This window comes from Bubalus kerabau, chromosome 17 (assembly GCF_029407905.1).
Source record: "Bubalus kerabau isolate K-KA32 ecotype Philippines breed swamp buffalo chromosome 17, PCC_UOA_SB_1v2, whole genome shotgun sequence".
NCBI classification, from domain to species: domain Eukaryota; kingdom Metazoa; phylum Chordata; class Mammalia; order Artiodactyla; family Bovidae; genus Bubalus; species Bubalus kerabau.
The window spans coordinates 5,679,228-5,696,410 of NC_073640.1; the positions used below are offsets into that span (position 1 = coordinate 5,679,228).

The window sequence follows — 17,183 nt, forward strand, 5'->3', positions numbered from 1 at the left end:
GTTCGCCCCTGGCTTAGCAGTGTTGTTCCAGGAAACGGCCACAGCGCGGCAGCACTTCTGCCAGCCGCGGTCTGCGCGGTGGGCGCCCAGAACCCGAGCCTTCGTGGCGTTCCTGAGCCTGACTTCGTTGTCAAGGAGCGTGCAGACCGCCTGAGGAATCGCCGCAGAGCCTGAGTGCCCTTCCTCCACGCCCCTTTCCTCTCACAACCACCCTCCCACCCCCACCCCCGGGTCTGAGACGGCAAGAGCCATCTGAGACCCAGAAATGTCCTGTTTTGAGGCTGCTTCCTATGTAGGAGAGACTGTAAGAAGTTGAACTTGGGAACCCCCCTACCAAAAGAAATGGAGACTGGGGACCTTTCCAAGTGCTTCCAGCCCAGAGTGTCCAGTATTATGGGGGTGCAGTAGGCCGGGTATAATGGCACCCTACTCCAGTACTCTTAACTGGAAAATCCCATTGACGGAGGAGCCTGGTGGGCTGCAGTCCATGGGGTCGCTAAGAGTCGGACACGACTGAAGCGACTTAGCAGCAGCAGCAGCAGCCCGGGTGTAGGTGTAGGCGTGCCAGACTGGTCAGCTGTGGTCTGCTCCAGAGGGGACCAGGTGCTGTAGATGCAGCAAGGGGTTCATGTCCCGGCAGTCCTCTTTAGCGCCCCCAGCCCCCTGGTATCTAGCCCTTAGATCGTAGCTTGCTGGGTCCCCAGGAGTATGACCACCCAGGTCACCGAGGCCTGGGTGGACGAGAGTGGTCTTTTTTTTTTTTTTCATTTTCTCCTTCCCATGTAATTTTTTTTCATGGAAATATAATAGTTTTACATTGTTTTTAGTTTTAGGTAGAAGAAATTTATTTAGTTATATATGGAGTTCTAATCAAGTTGGTCTTGAACTTATCAGAATCTTTAAAGTCATATATTCTGTATTGTAAGAATATTTACTAAGTTAAAAAGAAGTATGCCGAAGACTCCATATTGTCCGGACTCCTACGCCATCACTCTTGTTTCCTCGCTGCAGTCTGATCCGTGTTTGGTCCATTTCCTGGTCTGTCCTGCTGAGGGAGCTGGGAGGATGTACCAACAATGCCCCCCGCCCCCCCATTGGATGTGCTGGCTGTTTCCTGTGCTCGGTACCACATACTGTTGTCCATTAATGTCCTTCTACAGCTAAGGCTGTCCTTGGACACTGAAATCATGGTGAGCTGTCTTTCCTCCGATAAAACTGGAATGTTACCTCATCTCCACGGATCCTTTCGCAGGGGTTCCCACCTCCATCCTTCCTCTGGTTCTACCTCCTGCTCACAGGGTCCTAACAGGTCGTTTTCCCGGGACCGGAATGTTTTCAGGGATGACAGTAACGAGGAGGACATAGTGAGCCTCAAGCCGGTGGTGGTTTGGTCAGGTGTGTTCACTCTGATTTCCATGTCACAAACCAGACTTTCCCTGTGGCTCACTTTTCCCGAGACCACAAAATGGGCTGAAGGAAATTCTGCAGCCTGGCCGTTTTCCCTGGCAGCAGCTCTTACACTGGTGCTTATGGCGCCTCTGTGTACTGGGGCTGCCCTGCCTTCAGTGACAGGTGCCCTCACAAAAACACTGTCGGTAATTGAAAACGACTTCAAATAGAGAAAGACTTAAGAAACCAGTTTCAAGAGTTAAATTTTACTCACATTGTTTAAGAAACCAAGAACAAGAAAAGATTTGTAACATCGCTAATTTGGGGGTAAATGCCAGTCAGCAATACAATGAGCTGCTCCTCTGGCACCATTCACAATGGTCCTCCTCACAAAAACTACAAAGAAGAAATACAGGTATGGGAGAGGGTAAGAGGGAACCCTCTCTAGGCTTCCGGTGGCCACGTCAGTGGTAATAGCCACTAGGAAGATCAGTGTGGAGCTTCCTTAAAAATCTTAGAAGAGGTACTTCTCTGGTGGTCCGATGCTTCAGGCTTAGCTTTCCAATGCAGAGGGTGGGGCTTCGATCTCTTGTCAGGAAGCTGGGATCCCAGATGCCTCCTGGCAGTAACAACCAAAACATTACACAGGAGACAATTGTAACAAATTCAATAAAGGCTTTAACGATGGTCCACATTAAAAAAAAATCTTTAAAAAGTTCTAAGACTAGAGCTGCCAGATGATGCAGCAATCCCATCCCCAGACCTGTATCTAGGAGAAGGACAACCGGAAGAGACACACGCACCCTGGTTCTCTGTGGCACTGTTGTTAGAAAGGATGTATTTATCTGGCTGCCTCAGACCTTAGTTATGGCACAAGGCACCCTCAGTCTGCACTGCAGCATGTGGGATCTAGCTCCTTGGCCGGGGATCAGATCGGGACCCTCTGCGTCAGGAGCTCAGAGTCTGAGCCCCTGGACCACCAGGAAGCCCTACTGTAACACTATTAACAGTTGCCAGGGTGGAAGCACCAAAGTGTCCACCAGTAGATGAATGGATAAAGATAAAGCCAGTGGAATACTATTGGCTCATGAACAAATCATGCCATTTGCAGCAACATGGAAGGACCTAGAGAGGATGCTGTTGAGTGGTGTAAGTCACACAGAGAAAGGCAAATGTGAGATACCACTTATAGGTTGAATGTAAAAGTTGATAGTAATGAACTAATTTACCAACAGGAAAGAGTCACAGCTATAGAAAACAAACTTATCGTTACCAGAGGGGAAAGACAGGACAGACGGACAAGCTAGGAGGTTGGAATATACATGCATTCTTGCATATGGAGAAGAGCTCATCGACAGGGGCCTGCTGTACAGCACTGTACTCACACTGTACTTACCTAGCTGGAAAAGAGTCTAAACTGAATATGTAGACACCTGTCAGTGGGAGTCAGGTTGGTGTACACAGAACAAACAGCACTGTAACGCAAATATTCTCCAGTGTAAAATACAGATATTAATTCAAAAAGAATAACAGAAATGCCTGCTATATTCCCTTGGGCCCTGCTCACCCAGGCTGGTGTCATATCCCTGGTGCCTGAGCAGACTTGAGTCCCAAGGCTGGACTGTCATGAAATACAGGGTGTTGGGGAGGATGTACCAAGAAACGTGTCCCCTGTGACCCGTAGTGCCTGGTCCCCTCTGCGTGGAACCACAGTCTTCCAAGTCCAGGGGCAGCCAAAACACAACTTGGGCAACCACAGGAAGGTGGACCTTTTGGCCTGAAAGAGATCTGAAAAGTCACCTCATCTCCACCTCTCCTTGTGGTGGGGTGATCTGCCAGGGTCCAGCCCCGGCTGATCCAGGGTATTCGAAGGGGAGACGGCATCAGCGATTAATTTAAATATTCATCAAAGATATAAAGAGTAATAGAATGAGGATAGCTCAGTAGGAAAATTCAGTGGAGAAAAGAGGCTGAGTAGCTTGGTTTACGTGGAAAATCAATATAACCTGTGACAGCAGGTTAGCTCTGACCACGGAGGCCACAGGCAGCCTTTCAAATAGCGGAAGGTGCCCCACCTTAGACACCTTCTCCAGCGGGTCTTAAAAGCCCAGGCAAATAAATGGTCACAGAGGACCGCCACGCTCCAGATGGAAACTTCAGCCAGAAATTGAGAAAAGAATGACATGGGGAGACCAAGCTTCGGTGAGCAAGGCCCGTAGCTTTATTTTCAACAGGGGCTTTTATACCCTAAGTTGCACATAGAGGATAATAGGGGATGTGAAATCATGCAAAGTCAGCAGTCTTTGATCCTTATCGAAACCAGGGTTTCTTTACTGCAAATTTATCGTATACAAATGGTTTGGGTGATTTACATCATCTTCTGGCCAGAAGGCCTATTAACATTTTATGACTCTTGACAAAGATCTGTCAACCATAAGACTTATTTTCTCTAAGAGTAATTATTTTAAGGTTTGGCGCCATCCTCCGAAGGTGTTAGATAAAGTTGCATTCCTATAGGGCAGAGGTGCAGCGGGTTTACAACAAAGGAAAGAATTTATTACCTTAAGGGTCTAAAGTTGCTAACACCAAGGCCACTACTTATTTTTTCTACATACCAACTATATTAATTAATACACATTCAAGGATACAATACAGGGGATGTGGAAACTTGGCAGCAAGCATTGGCTCATCAATGAAATCTTTTACTAGTTTTATTCTGACAGTTTCTAACTCTCTGAGAGGCTTTAAGCTATTTGAATATCTTAAGCTCACGGCTGAGAGACTGTAAACAATCGTATGCATAGCTGTAGGAGTCCGGGTAAACTTATCAGGCGAGTTAGAGAGCTATCTGAGGGGTTTGGATTTAAACACTCCTAATGCCCAGGAACTTTATTAATTGGAGCTGTAAGTTAACTCTTTGTCAGAGAGAGTGAGATGGTGGTGGGGGACAGCCCCCAGTAAAGTCAGAGGTGAGAGCACAAAGCAATAAAGTAGGCAGACTCTGGTTTTTTGGGGGTAGATGCTCGAGAATATCCAGGGGGATTCCTGAGGCTCGATCCCGCCTTTGCGTATGCGGAGCCTCCTTCCTCATGACCTTTGCCATGAGTGGAGTGCCTCTCGCTGTCTCCCGGCAGTGATTATCTCCAACCTGCCCATCAGAGCTGCCCCGCCTTTGATGACAGTACCCTTAACAGGTTTTCAGGGCTAGGGGTCTGTCTGGAAGATGAAGGGTAAGAGGTATGAGACTCATCAGGCCCTTGGGTGTTTGGTCAGGCGTATCCCACGGTAATTTACCACCCAGGAACAGGACCTTCCCTCCCTCAGGCTCATATTCCCTGAGTAACCAGAATGGGGCAAGAAGAAATCCTGCCACCTTCTGGCCATTTCTTATAAAAACAGCTTTAAAGTCAGTGCTTAGGGGCACTTCATAATCACTAGGCCTTTGAGGCTGTAAATGACAGGGGCCCTCAAAAAATGTCTTGGGTAGATAATCATTAACAACTTGAAATAGGGTAGGCTTTCAGGAACCCAAGTTCAAGAGGTAAATTTTACTCATGAAAGCTCCTCAGCATTGCTAATTATTGGGAAAATACAAATCAACCCTCCAATGAGGTGTCCCCTCGCAGCAGTCAGAATGGCCGTCGTCACAGTCTACAAACAAGAAATGCTGGAAAGCCATGGAGAAAGGGATCCCTCTTAAGCCATTGTTGGGAATGTAAACTCGGTAACGGTCACTATGGAGATCAGTATGGAAGTTCCTTTAAAATCTAAAAACAGACCTGCCAGATGATTCGGCAGTTCCACTCTTGGGTGTCTGTCCAGGGAAAACCACACTTTGAAAGGGCGCATGCTCGCAAGGTTCACTGCAGCACTGTTCACAGTAGCAAAATGTCCACTGCCAGATGAATGGATAAGAAGATGGGGTAGAAATATTCTGCAGCCATAAAATAAAATAATGCCATTTTCAGCAACACAGATGGACCTGGAGATAATAGTGAAGTAAGTCAAACATATAAAGGCAAATATGATACCACTTACAGGTGGAATCTGAGTCAAAGTAGCTCAGTCATATCCAGCTTTTTGTGACCCCATGGACTGTACAGGTCGTGGGATTCTCTAGGCCAGAATACTGGAATGGGTAGCCTTTCCCTTCTCCAGGGGATCTTCCCAATCCAGGGATCAAACCCAGGTCTCCCGCATTGCGGGCGGATTCCTTACCAGCTGAGTCACCAGGGAAGCGAGTGGGTTCAGTTCAGTTCAGTTGCTCAGTCGTGTCCGACTCTTTGTGACCCCATGAATCGCAGCACGCCAGGCCTCCCTGTCCATCACAAACTCCCGGAGTTCACTCAGACTCAAGTCCATCGAGTCACTGATGCCATCTAGCCATCTCATCCTCTGGCGTCCCCTTCTCCTCCTGCCCTCCATCCCTCCCAACAACAAAGTCTTTTCCAATGAGTCAGCTCTTGGCATGAGGTGGCCAAAGTACTGGAGTTTCAGCTTCAGCATCATTCCCTCCAAAGAAATCCCAGGGCTGATCTCCTTCAGAATGGACTGCTTGGATCTCCTTGCAGTCCAAGGGACTCTCAAGAGTCTTCTCCAACACCACCATTCAAAAGCATCAATTCTTCGGCACTCAGCTTTCTTCACAGTCCAACTCTCACATCCATACATGACCACAGGAAAAACCATAGCCTTGACTAGACGAACCTTTGTTGGCAAAGTAATGTCTCTGCTTTTCAATATGCTATCTAGGTTGGTCATAACTTTCCTTCCAAGGAGTAAGCGTTTTTTAATTTCATGGCTGCAGTCACCATCTGCAGTGACTTTGGAGCCCACAAAAATAAAGTCTGACACTGTTTCCCATCTATTTCCCATGAAGTGATGGAATTGGATGCCATGATCTTCGTTTTCTGAATGTTGAACTTTAAGCCAACTTTTTCACTCTCCACTTTCACTTTCATCAAGAGGCTTTTGAGTTCCTCTTCACTTTCTGCCATAAGGGTGGTGTCATCTGCATATCTGAGGTTATTGATATTTCTCCCGGCAATCTTGTGTTTCTTCCAGTCCAGCGTTTCTCATGATGTACTCTGCATAGAAGTTAAATAAGCAGGGTGACAATATACAACCTTGACGAACTCCTTTTCCTATTTGGAACCAGTCTGTTGTTCCATGTCCAGTTCTAACTGTTGCTTCCTGACCTGCATACAGATTTCTTAAGAGGCAGATCAGGTGGTCTGGTATTCCCATCTCTTTCAGAATTTTCCACAGTTTATTGTGATCCACACAGTCAAAGGCTTTGGCATAGTCAATAAAGCAGAAATAGATGTTTTTCTGGAACTCTCTTGCTTTTTCCATGATCCAGCAGATGTTGGCAATTTGATCTCTGGTTCCTCTGCCTTTTCTAAAACCAGCTTGAACATCAGGAAGTTCACGGTTCATGTATTGCTGAAGCCTGGCTTGGAGAATTTTGAGCATTACTTTACTAGCATGTGAGATGGTGGATCTTTTTGACCCAGGAATCAAACCAGGGTCTCCTGCCTTGCAGGTGGATCCTTTACCACCTGAGCTATCAGGGAAGCCCAAAGTGAAAATGAAAGTTGCTCAGTCGTGTCTGACTCTTTGTGACCCCATGGACTGTATCAGTCAATCAGTTCAGTCTCTCAGTCATGTCCGACTCTTTGTGACCCCATGAATCGCAGCACACCAGGCCTCCCTGTCCATCACCAACTCCCAGAGTTGACCCAAACTCACGTCCATCGAGTTGGTGATGCCATCCAGCCATCTCATCCTCTGTCATCCCCTTCTCCTCCTGCCTCGAATCCCTCCCAGCATCAGAGTCTTTTCCAATGAGTCAACTCTTCGCATGAGGTGGCCAAAGTACTGGAGTTTCAGCTTTAGCATCATTCCTTCCAAAGACCACCCAGGACTGATCTCCTTTAGGATGGACTGGTTGGATCTCCTTGCAGTCCAAGGGACTCTCAAGAGTCTTCTCCAACACCACAGTTCAAAAGCATCAATTCTTCGGCGCTCAGCCTTCTTCACAGTCCAACTCTCACATCCATACATGACCACTGGAAAAACCATAGCGTTGACTAGACGGACCTTTGTTGGCAAAGTAATGTCTCTGCTTTTGAATATGCTATCTAGGTTGGTCATAACTTTCCTTCCAAGGAGTAAGCGTCTTTTAATTTCATGGCTGCAATCACCATCTGCAGTGATTTTGGAGCCCCCGAAAATAAAGTCTGACACTGTTTCCACTGTTGCCCCATCTACTTCCCATGAAGTGATGGGACCAGATGCCATGATCTTCGTTTTCTGAATGTTGAGCTTTAAGCCAACTTTTTCACTCTCCACTTTCACTTTCATCAAGAGGCTTTTTAGTTCCTCTTCATTTTCTGCCATAAGGGTGGTGTTATCTGCATATCTGTGGTTATTGATATTTTTCCCAGGTCTCCCACATTGCGGGTGGATTCTTTACCAGCTGAGCCACAAGGGAAGCCCAAGAATACTGGAGTGGGTGGCTTATCCCTTCTCCAGGGGGTCTCCCTGGCCCAGGAATTGAACTAGGGTTTCCTGCATTGAAGGCGGATTCTTTACCAACCGAGCTATTAGGGAAGCCCAGTAGAATTTAAAAATTGCTACAAATGAAATAATTTAAAAAACAGAATCTCAGATGTAGAAAGCAAACTTTTAGTTACTGAAGGGGAAGGATTAAGGAGAGGGATAAATTAGGAGGTTGGAATTATCATATACACCCTAGAAAAGAGATAATCAAGTACCTACTGTATAGCACAGGAATATGTAGATACCCATTTATATTAGTGAATCGAGTTGCTAAATACTTAAGCACAACATTTAAAAAAAATTTTTTTTAGTGTGGACCATTTTTAAAATCTTTATTGAATTTGTTACAGTCTTGCTTTTTTTATGTTTTGGTGGGTTGTTTTTTTTTTTTTTTTGGCAGCAAGGCGTGTGGATCCAACCGCACCCCTGCACTGGAAGCTGAAATCTTAACCACAGGGACCACCTGGGAAGTCTTAGCGAATGTGACATCCTAAATCAACTACTCGCCAGTTTAAAACGAAAATTAAACTCAGAAACAGAGACGTGCCTGCTGCATTCCCTTAGACCCCACTGATCCTGGCTGGTGTCACATCCCTGGAGTCACAGTAGGCTGGGCCCAGGCTGGACTGTCGTGTGACTGAGCGCCATCCCCTCCACGCCCCCCCACCCCCCTGTAGTACCAAGGCCGCCCCGCCACCTGCAGCTTCACTCGCTAGGAGCCTCGTGTTTGTCACCGCACCGAACGTAGCTTGGGCATATATTCTGTGATTACAGATCGTTCAAGTGATACAGAAGTGAGACCTTTCTCCTGAGGTCAGGGGTGTGCAGACAGGAAGAAGAGGCTCAGATGAAAAGGAAAGAAGGAAGTTTGGGGGACTCTGGAGAGGGAGGGCACTAGCCCACCCTTAAAATACCACCCGACTTCCACACGCCCTGTCACAACCAGCCGCGCCATGCTCCAGGCTCTCTCACAGCTGTCAGCCCAATGGCCAAGCCTGTGTTTCTGAGCCCAGAGTCCTGCCTCTGGTGAGACAGCACGCAGTCGGAGCACAGCCCCCCCCGAGGTGTCCAGGCTCTGCGCCTCTTGATCAGGCTGTAGCTGCCCAGTGGGGTCCTGCCGGCGGGTTTCTGTCCCCTCTGTGAAGCAGCCAGTTTGGGCCAGAGAGTCGGAAGCCCATGCTGAGCAGCCCCATCTTCAGGCCATCTCGGACGCCGAAGCCCCCGACTGGGCGGCAGGCCTCCAGTGGGCGCGCTGGCCTCCTGCCGCTCTCGGCCCACATGGCAGAGTTTGGGAACCTCCAGCCGATTTCCTCCCTCTGGCTCTGTCTGCAGTGAAGTTACCTACAGAAATTGAGGGTCTCATGGAGAAAGAAGATCTTTGAGTCAGTGTACCTCAACCCTGAGAAATTTATATCAAAGATGAACCCAAAATACTATGTTTGTCTCCTTTTGTTTCTAAAGAGAAACAGCTCTAGTTTTCTAACTCATATAAAGTTATTTTCTTTGAGTACCTAACTTGTACTCGTGTAGTTCGTGCTAACAGAAATACAAAGAGAACAGTTTCTGGTCTAAAAAATCATAACATCTAATGGGGAGAGTAAGAGAAATAAGGTTTTTTTTTTTTTTTTTTTTTTTTAAGAAAGCTGAGTGAAATATATGCCACATGAGAAGTATAACCAAAGTCCTCCAGGGTTTAAAAGAGGAGGGACTCAAAATTATGGAAGGTCCCATCTAAGCCATCTGTGACCTGACCTAAGTGGGAGAATCTGTGCATAGAGAGTGGAGTCAGGGGAAGGGGGGTGGAGAAGGAATTTGAAATGTGTTGAATGCTGGGCTAGTCACTAATTTAAGAGATAATGGACAATGTTTCTAATCCAGCCAATCCTGTAGTTAGAGCTATACTTTAGAAAAATCATGCTAGCTTATAATGTGTAGTAGATGAGAATAAGAGGAGACAGGAAATAAGAGTTAGGAAGCGTTGGTAGCAGCTGAGAGGCAGTGAAAGGAAGCGAAGGTTAGATTCGAGGGGTCTATAGCTTGCCTCTAAGGGTGAAGACTGATCTTGGTCCTCAGTACTCAGTTTATTCCTTGGGAAATTCCCAGTGTTCCTGTTTTTGTAACAGATTTCAAAAGTGATCTGAAAATGGGAATGAATACTTACTGCTGGGAAAATCTTGACTCTATGATTGCTGACCTCAGTGATACTGATCCTAGGCATAGATGACCTACCACCAGCATTCTCTGCTCCCAGGCCACATGGCTAAAGATTCCTGTAAGATGTCATAAAACAATACTTCTGGGTTACCTGAAAATTCATGCAGTATGACTGGGTCATTTGTAGTGTTCAGATCTTTATCTCATATTTTTTTTCTTACTTCCTCTCAGTTTTCCTGGGCTTCCCAGGTGGCACTAGTGGTAAAGAATCTGCCTGTCAATGCAGGAGACGCAGGAGATGCAGGTTCCATCCCTAAGGTTGGGAAGATCCCCTGGAAGAGAACGTGGCAACCCACTCTTTTTCTTGCCAGGAAAACCCCATGGACAGAGGAGCCTGGCGGGCTACAGTCCATGGGGCTGCAGAGAGTCGGACATGACTGAGCATACACACATAACTTCCTGAGTCTAAGAACTTTTAAGATCTGTTCTCTTAGCAGCTTTCAGGCATGCAATACAATATTATTACCCACAGTCACCATGCTGTACATTACCTGACTCACTTTATAAGGGGAAATTTGTACCTTTTGGCCCCGTTTACCTAATTTTCCTACCTCCACCATCCAGCCTCTGACAGCCAGTCTGTTCTCTGTATCTACATGCTTGTGGGGTTTTTTTTGTTTGTTTGTTTTTTAGGTTCTACATATAATTGAGACCATATGGTATTTGTCTTTATCTGACTTAAGTTCATGTAGCATAAGGTCCATATTGTCACAAATGGCAACATTCCATTCTTCTTTATGGCTGAATGATATTCCATCAATGGATAGTGAGGTTGTTTGCATATTTGGTTTTTGTAAATTATACTGAAATAAACACAGTGATAAGTCATCCCTCGGTATTCTCAATGGACTTTATATAAGTCCCTTATATAAAAAGCGTGGTATTTGCATATAATCCACATACATCCTCCCATGTACTTTAAATCATCTCTAGATAACTTAAGGTGCCTTGTACAATATAAAGGACATGTAAATAGTTTTGTCTTTATGTATATAAATAGGCACCACACCTATAAGAACGGCTATTTCACTGTGATTTTGATTTGCATTTCCCTGATGACTAGTGATTCTAAACACCTCATGTACCTGTTGGCCATTTGTATGTCTTCAGAAAAATGTCTGTTTCCTCTGCCTGTTTTTTAATCAGATTGGTTTTTTTTTCTGCTAAATTAACCCCTCATCAGGTACATGACTTGCAAATATTTTCTCTCATTTGGTAGATTGCAAGAAAATATTTGCAAATCGTATCAGATAAGGTTTTCGTTTTGTTGATGGTTTCCTCTGCTGTGCAGAAGCCTTTTAGTTTGTAGTCTCACTTGTTAGTTTTTATTTGTCTGCCTTTTTTATGGTTTGGATAGTGTAGATCTTTACCTGTGCCTGATAGTTTATCTTATAATTGGAATTTCATATTCTACCTTTAAATATTCAAAGCTTTAACTCTTTAAATATTGTCTAGTTTGAGGCCACGAAAATAATACCTATATGAGCATCATCACTAACTGGTAACATTAAATACTGCATATTAATATTTAATCTTAGTATCTGCCAAATATGACAATGCTGGAATTTATGGGAATCTGAATAAATGCGTTAACTTTTATAAAGATATTTTTGGAGGCATGACAAAACAATGAAATTTTACAGTTTGTGTCATATGTAAATTTTAAAGATTATTCTTTTACAACATAGAGTATGTTTTTATGTGTCCTTCCTGCATCACCAAATGCTAATCATATCAGAATAAATAGCAATATGCCATTTCAGGGATCAGTTTCATTCACCGATGTGACTGTGGACTTCACCCAGGAGGAATGGGAGCAACTGGACCCCTCTCAGAGGATCCTCTACATGGACGTGATGCTGGAGAATTACAGCAACTTACTATCAGTGGGTAAGGACAGCTTTCGGGTGTAATTCGGCATTTGCCCAGTCGTGTTTAGGTCCTTCCTCAGTTACCCAAAATTACAAGCTTCTTGGTTTTGGTCTCAAGCTTTATGTATTAAAGCTGAGATAGTGCAGACTCTGAAGTTCTGCCTTCTTTATTTTCAGGCTTTCTTAAGTCCAAGCAGTTAGGAGCCATGTCCCATTATCAAGGTCTCTAATATTATCAAACCACATTTTCAGTAAGAATAGTTGTGGATATCAGAGTTAGAATTGCCAGTTCAGAACTTTCTAGGGAGGGACTTCTCTGGTGGTCCAGTGGCTAAGACTACACACTCCCAATGCAAGGGGCCTGGGTTCAGTCCCTGGCCAGGGAACTAGATCCCCCATGGCACCACTCAGGCCCATCGTAAGCCAAATTCTTTTTTTTTTTTTCCCCCCAAAAAAGAACATACTAGTATACAGAGTGAAGTAAGTCAGAAAGAAAAACACCAATACAGTATATTAACACATATATATGGAATTTAGAAAGATGGTAACAAAGACCCTATATGCGAGACAGCAAAAGAGATGCTGATATAAAGAACAGACTTTTGGACTCTGTGGGAGAAGGCGAGGGTGGGATGATTTGAGAGAATAGTATTGAAACATGTATATTATCATATGTGAAACAGATCGCCAGTCCAGGTTCAATGCATGAGACAGGGTGCTCAGGGCCGGTGCACTGGGATGACCCAGAGGGATGGAATGGGGAGGGAGGTGGGAGGGGGGTTGAGGATGGGGAACACAGGTACACCCATGGCCGATTCATGTGAATGTATGGCAAAAACCACCACAATATTGTAATTAGCCTCCAATTAAAATAAATAATTTAATTTAAAAAAAAGAAAAAAGAAAATGAAGATAAAACTACCAGTTCGCTTTTTTTCTTCTTAAATATTTGCTAGTTTAGTTTTAGATAAAACAGTATTTGATCAATTAATGTTTAAAATGTTCAGCTATGAGAACTTTGAGATGGTATTGTCATGGAAATAGGTGGTATGCCATAATCCAGAATTATTTTTTCCTTTCCTTCAAAAAATAAAACATCTGGGCATAGGTCTTGAGTGAACTGTAAGTATTGATATTTGTTTTTGAAAGATTTTCATACTTTTTTCCAAGACTTAACCAGAAACGCTGTTTCTATTATTAATCAAGTGGTCTTAATAAAATATGCCAAGTCCAAAAAAAAAAAAAAAAAAGAACATACTAGGAAAAATGCAGAAGGTGGGAAGGAGAATCTGATAGAAGCCATTGGAAGTAATATCCTAGAGATTATGAATGGGTTGGTATCTTTGAAGTATTGTTTAGGAATCTGTTTTTCAAATCCCTAAACCTTTAGAGAAAGCTGAGGACAGATGACTTGTGCACCTCATATCTTGAGTCATACCTCCAAACATCAGTTTCTTCCTGCTTAGTTTTTTTCCTGTTTAATTTTTGTATCTATTTGCCTCTCACAGTCAAGCCTTGATTCTTTCCTGGCATGTTATAAACCTTTGTTTCATGATTAGTTTCTCTTTCATTAGTATTGTCACCTAGCCAGAATGGTGACTTCTATATTTTAGGTCATGGGAATTGGTATATAGCCTCAAGGAAAATACACATTTTTCAGTACGAGTGCCACAAATGGCAGCAGGACCCAATGATCAGGAATAACCAGTAACACAGAGATGAAAGTAAAGGTTTGTACAGCATAGGTGGAGGTCAGGTAAATTTGATCCTTGAGATTCCTTGGAATAAAAGCTGGGACTTAGACTGGTTTGAGAAAGAAATGAACCAGGTTTGAGAAAGAAATGAAACACATTAAAGGAGAAAAATAAGATACAATGATAGAAACATTTTCTCCAACAACTTTGATTGAAAAAAATAGTGCACCAAGCAGTAGCAGTGAGTGATTCTGCCAAAAGGATCTTGGATCCCTTTCATATTTCCTACAGAATATATGAGTTTCTGGATTTTGCCTTCCACTTGCAAAAGTCTGACTTTGGAGATTTGGAGCTCCACGTAGGGTTCTGTCTGCAAATCTGTGAGAAATGTTGCCTTTAGGAAGTTACTGGTAAACCTGCTAGAGGAACAGAGGAGAGGAAAGGGGAAAGAGCCTTGAGTGTGTAGATGTGGTGGCCATCCGACCACAGTTAGAGTCTCAGCATTGGCTGCTCAACTTAGATCTGCCTGGTTTTTCCCTTAACATCTACTTATTATCTCGTTCTGTGTCAGCTGGTGTCCTTGAGGACACCAAGTCACATTTGTCTTTGGAATTGCCAGCCTTCCCACATCAGTTGTTTTTATTTCACTTTACCCACTTTTCAGGCCGTTTTGTAATCTGGGGTGTTGTCTGTGTCCATTTTGCCACAGGCTTTGTCTTTTTCTTTCATTGTTTAAGAGCTAGGAAAACTTGGAACTGGGGACTTTTTTATACTGAAAGACTGGGTCCCAAACTAAAGAAAGAGACAGCCCTGCAGTGGAACATTTGTGGAGCTTCACATCCTGTAACATTTTGGTGCAAAGGTTGACAGTATTTCATGTGCTCTTTCCTAGAGGTATGGAAGGCTGATGACCAGATGGAGACGGACCACAGAAACCCAGATGAGCAGGCGAGGCCGTTTGTAATCTTGAAGGACCAAACCCCAACCGAAGAAAGAGATAATAATCTCTTTGGAAAAACATTTAACCTTAGCACAGACTTCGTTTCTTTAAGACAAGTACCCTATAAATATGACTTATATGAAAAAACTTTGAGATATAATTCAGACTTACTTACTAGCAATAGAAACTATATAAGAAAGAAAGCAGATGACTGTAATGGATTTGGAAAAACACTTTTCTATCTGAAACAAGAGAAAACCCATCCTGGAGTGGAATACTCGGAATATAATAAAAGTGGGAAAGCCTTCAGCCATAAAGAAGCCATTTTTAAACACCAGAAAATTAGAAATTTGGTGCAGCCTTTTATCTGTAATTATTGTGACAAGGCTTTCTCGTTTAAATCACTCCTCATTAGTCATAAGAGAATACATACTGGAGAAAAGCCTTACGAATGTAATGTGTGTAAGAAAACCTTCTCCCATAAAGCAAACCTCATTAAACATCAGAGAATTCATACCGGGGAGAAACCCTTTGAATGTCTGGAATGTGGAAAAGCATTCACCCACCAGTCAAACCTCATTGTACACCAGAGAGCACACATGGAGAAGAAGCCCTATGAATGCAGCGAATGCGGCAAGACATTTGCCCAGAAATTTGAACTTACCACACACCAGAGAATTCATACTGGAGAACGACCCTATGAGTGTAATGAATGTGCAAAAACCTTCTTCAAGAAGTCAAATCTCATTATACACCAGAAGATTCACACAGGGGAGAAACGCTATGAGTGCAGTGAATGTGGAAAATCCTTTATCCAGAACTCACAACTCATTATACACATGAGAACTCACACTGGAGAAAAACCCTATGAATGCACTGAGTGTGGCAAAACTTTCAGCCAGAGGTCAACTCTTAGATTACATTTGCGAATCCACACGGGAGAGAAACCGTATGAGTGTGCTGAGTGTGGGAAAGCCTTCAGCAGGAAGTCCCGACTCAGTGTCCATCAGAGAGTTCACACCGGGGACAGACCCTGACACTGCAGCCCACTTGTACCAAGGAGAACCCTTCCCCTGGGGAGGAACCTCACGGAGGTGCTGAAGGAACATGGGAACTCATGCAATCTATCAACACAAATGTGTAAAAATGGGGCCCCCTAAGAACAATATTGTACCAACAGTTAGGTATGATACCCAGGTAAACAATATGTACCAGAGTATATCCAACTGTAAATAGACAAACTTACCTGTATTACAGTGAGCTTTTGGAAATCCTGAGTGAATTATTCAGTAATGAAGTATTCTGGGCAGCATAAAGGAGCTAAAGATAGTACTCTATGGATTCAGTGGTCATGTGCAAGAATATGCCACACACACACACACACACACACACTGTATTTTAGATCTGTGTATGTAAATTTAACAGACACTGAGAGTTTGACATTCTTGTCCTAATTAGGACAGCTAAACACGATTTTCCATACTGAGCATCACGTGTTTTTCAGTACCTTACAATCCAGGATGCATTCCAGAGAGCATACGTTTTCTCCTCTTGCGGGTACACAGTTACTGAGTTGCCTCATCAGTCAACAGAAGACAGTGTTGTTGAAGTTTTAGCCTTCTGGGTTTGCTGAAGACTTCCCAGAAGTATTACTGACACATAAGTATGCAAGTGTGAGATAACTGAGAAATTGAAGAGAGTGAAAAGGAGGCAGTGTGTAGCACAGAACACACGGGCTGTGTAAAGAGCAGCCGCACCCAACGTGTGCTTGTGTTTCACTGGGGTATTTACGTACAAATGCATGTCTTAACCAAAATACTGTATAACCCAGGAACCACTTGTATTCTGTGTTTCCTTATTTCTCTTAATATTTTATACATTGTCTTGCAACAAATAGGATGTGTATGTAGTTCAAGTGTCACATTTCAGAGACTTAGAGAAATAATTTATTTTAAGTAATTGTCAATAAATGTCTTACTGCTTTTCAAAACTTCCATGTGCATAGTCCACTTTAGAAATAAACTTTTGCAGAATTCTATTTAAAGAAGATAGTTCTACTTCCATGAGTTTCACTGTCATCAACCAAAAGCATTTCCCTTTGGAATGTGACTTAGTGTGAGTTATGTCTTTCTTTTAAAGGCTCACAAACACTTTATTAACCTAAAAAAATTTCTCAGTTTTGCATAACTCAGACACCATTTTAGGCCTCATTTCAAATTCACACTTTCCTTTCCTTATTCATCACAAATCATGCATTGATACAGCAAATGGCTGCTGTAACTGGCCTTTCTTGTAGTTATTTTTGGAGATTATTGATGTGCTGTGACTGTATATGAACATGAGTGATTTTCTGAACAGATCTGTCAGAATATCCATAGTCCAGTAAGTCTTGTCTTTCTAAACTGTCATCTCCTAATGGCAAGGAAGCAGTGGAAGAGGGTAACTTGATACACTGCTGTTAGAAATATAAATTGTGGCAGCCTCCTTGGGGATAATTATGACTCTGTCTTT

General features: G+C 43.5%; 1 protein-coding gene across 7 annotated transcripts in view; it reads left to right on the forward strand.

Moving 5' to 3' along the window:
- ZFP1 (ZFP1 zinc finger protein) overlaps positions 1-16,719 on the forward strand; it is a 30,893-nt gene extending 14,174 nt beyond the window's left edge. For 5 of the 7 annotated variants that reach the window (XM_055552556.1, XM_055552557.1, XM_055552554.1 and 2 more), the window contains 2 exons: positions 11,931-12,057; positions 14,625-16,719. In XM_055552556.1, the coding sequence (XP_055408531.1) occupies positions 11,931-12,057; positions 14,625-15,709 (1,212 nt within the window). In that variant the 3' untranslated portion in view covers positions 15,710-16,719. Of the gene's footprint in view, positions 1-11,914; positions 12,058-14,624 lie in introns of those variants that run through there. The other 2 variants (XM_055552558.1, XM_055552559.1) reach the window with 2 other exon arrangements.
- Positions 16,720-17,183: the final 464 nt, after the last annotated feature.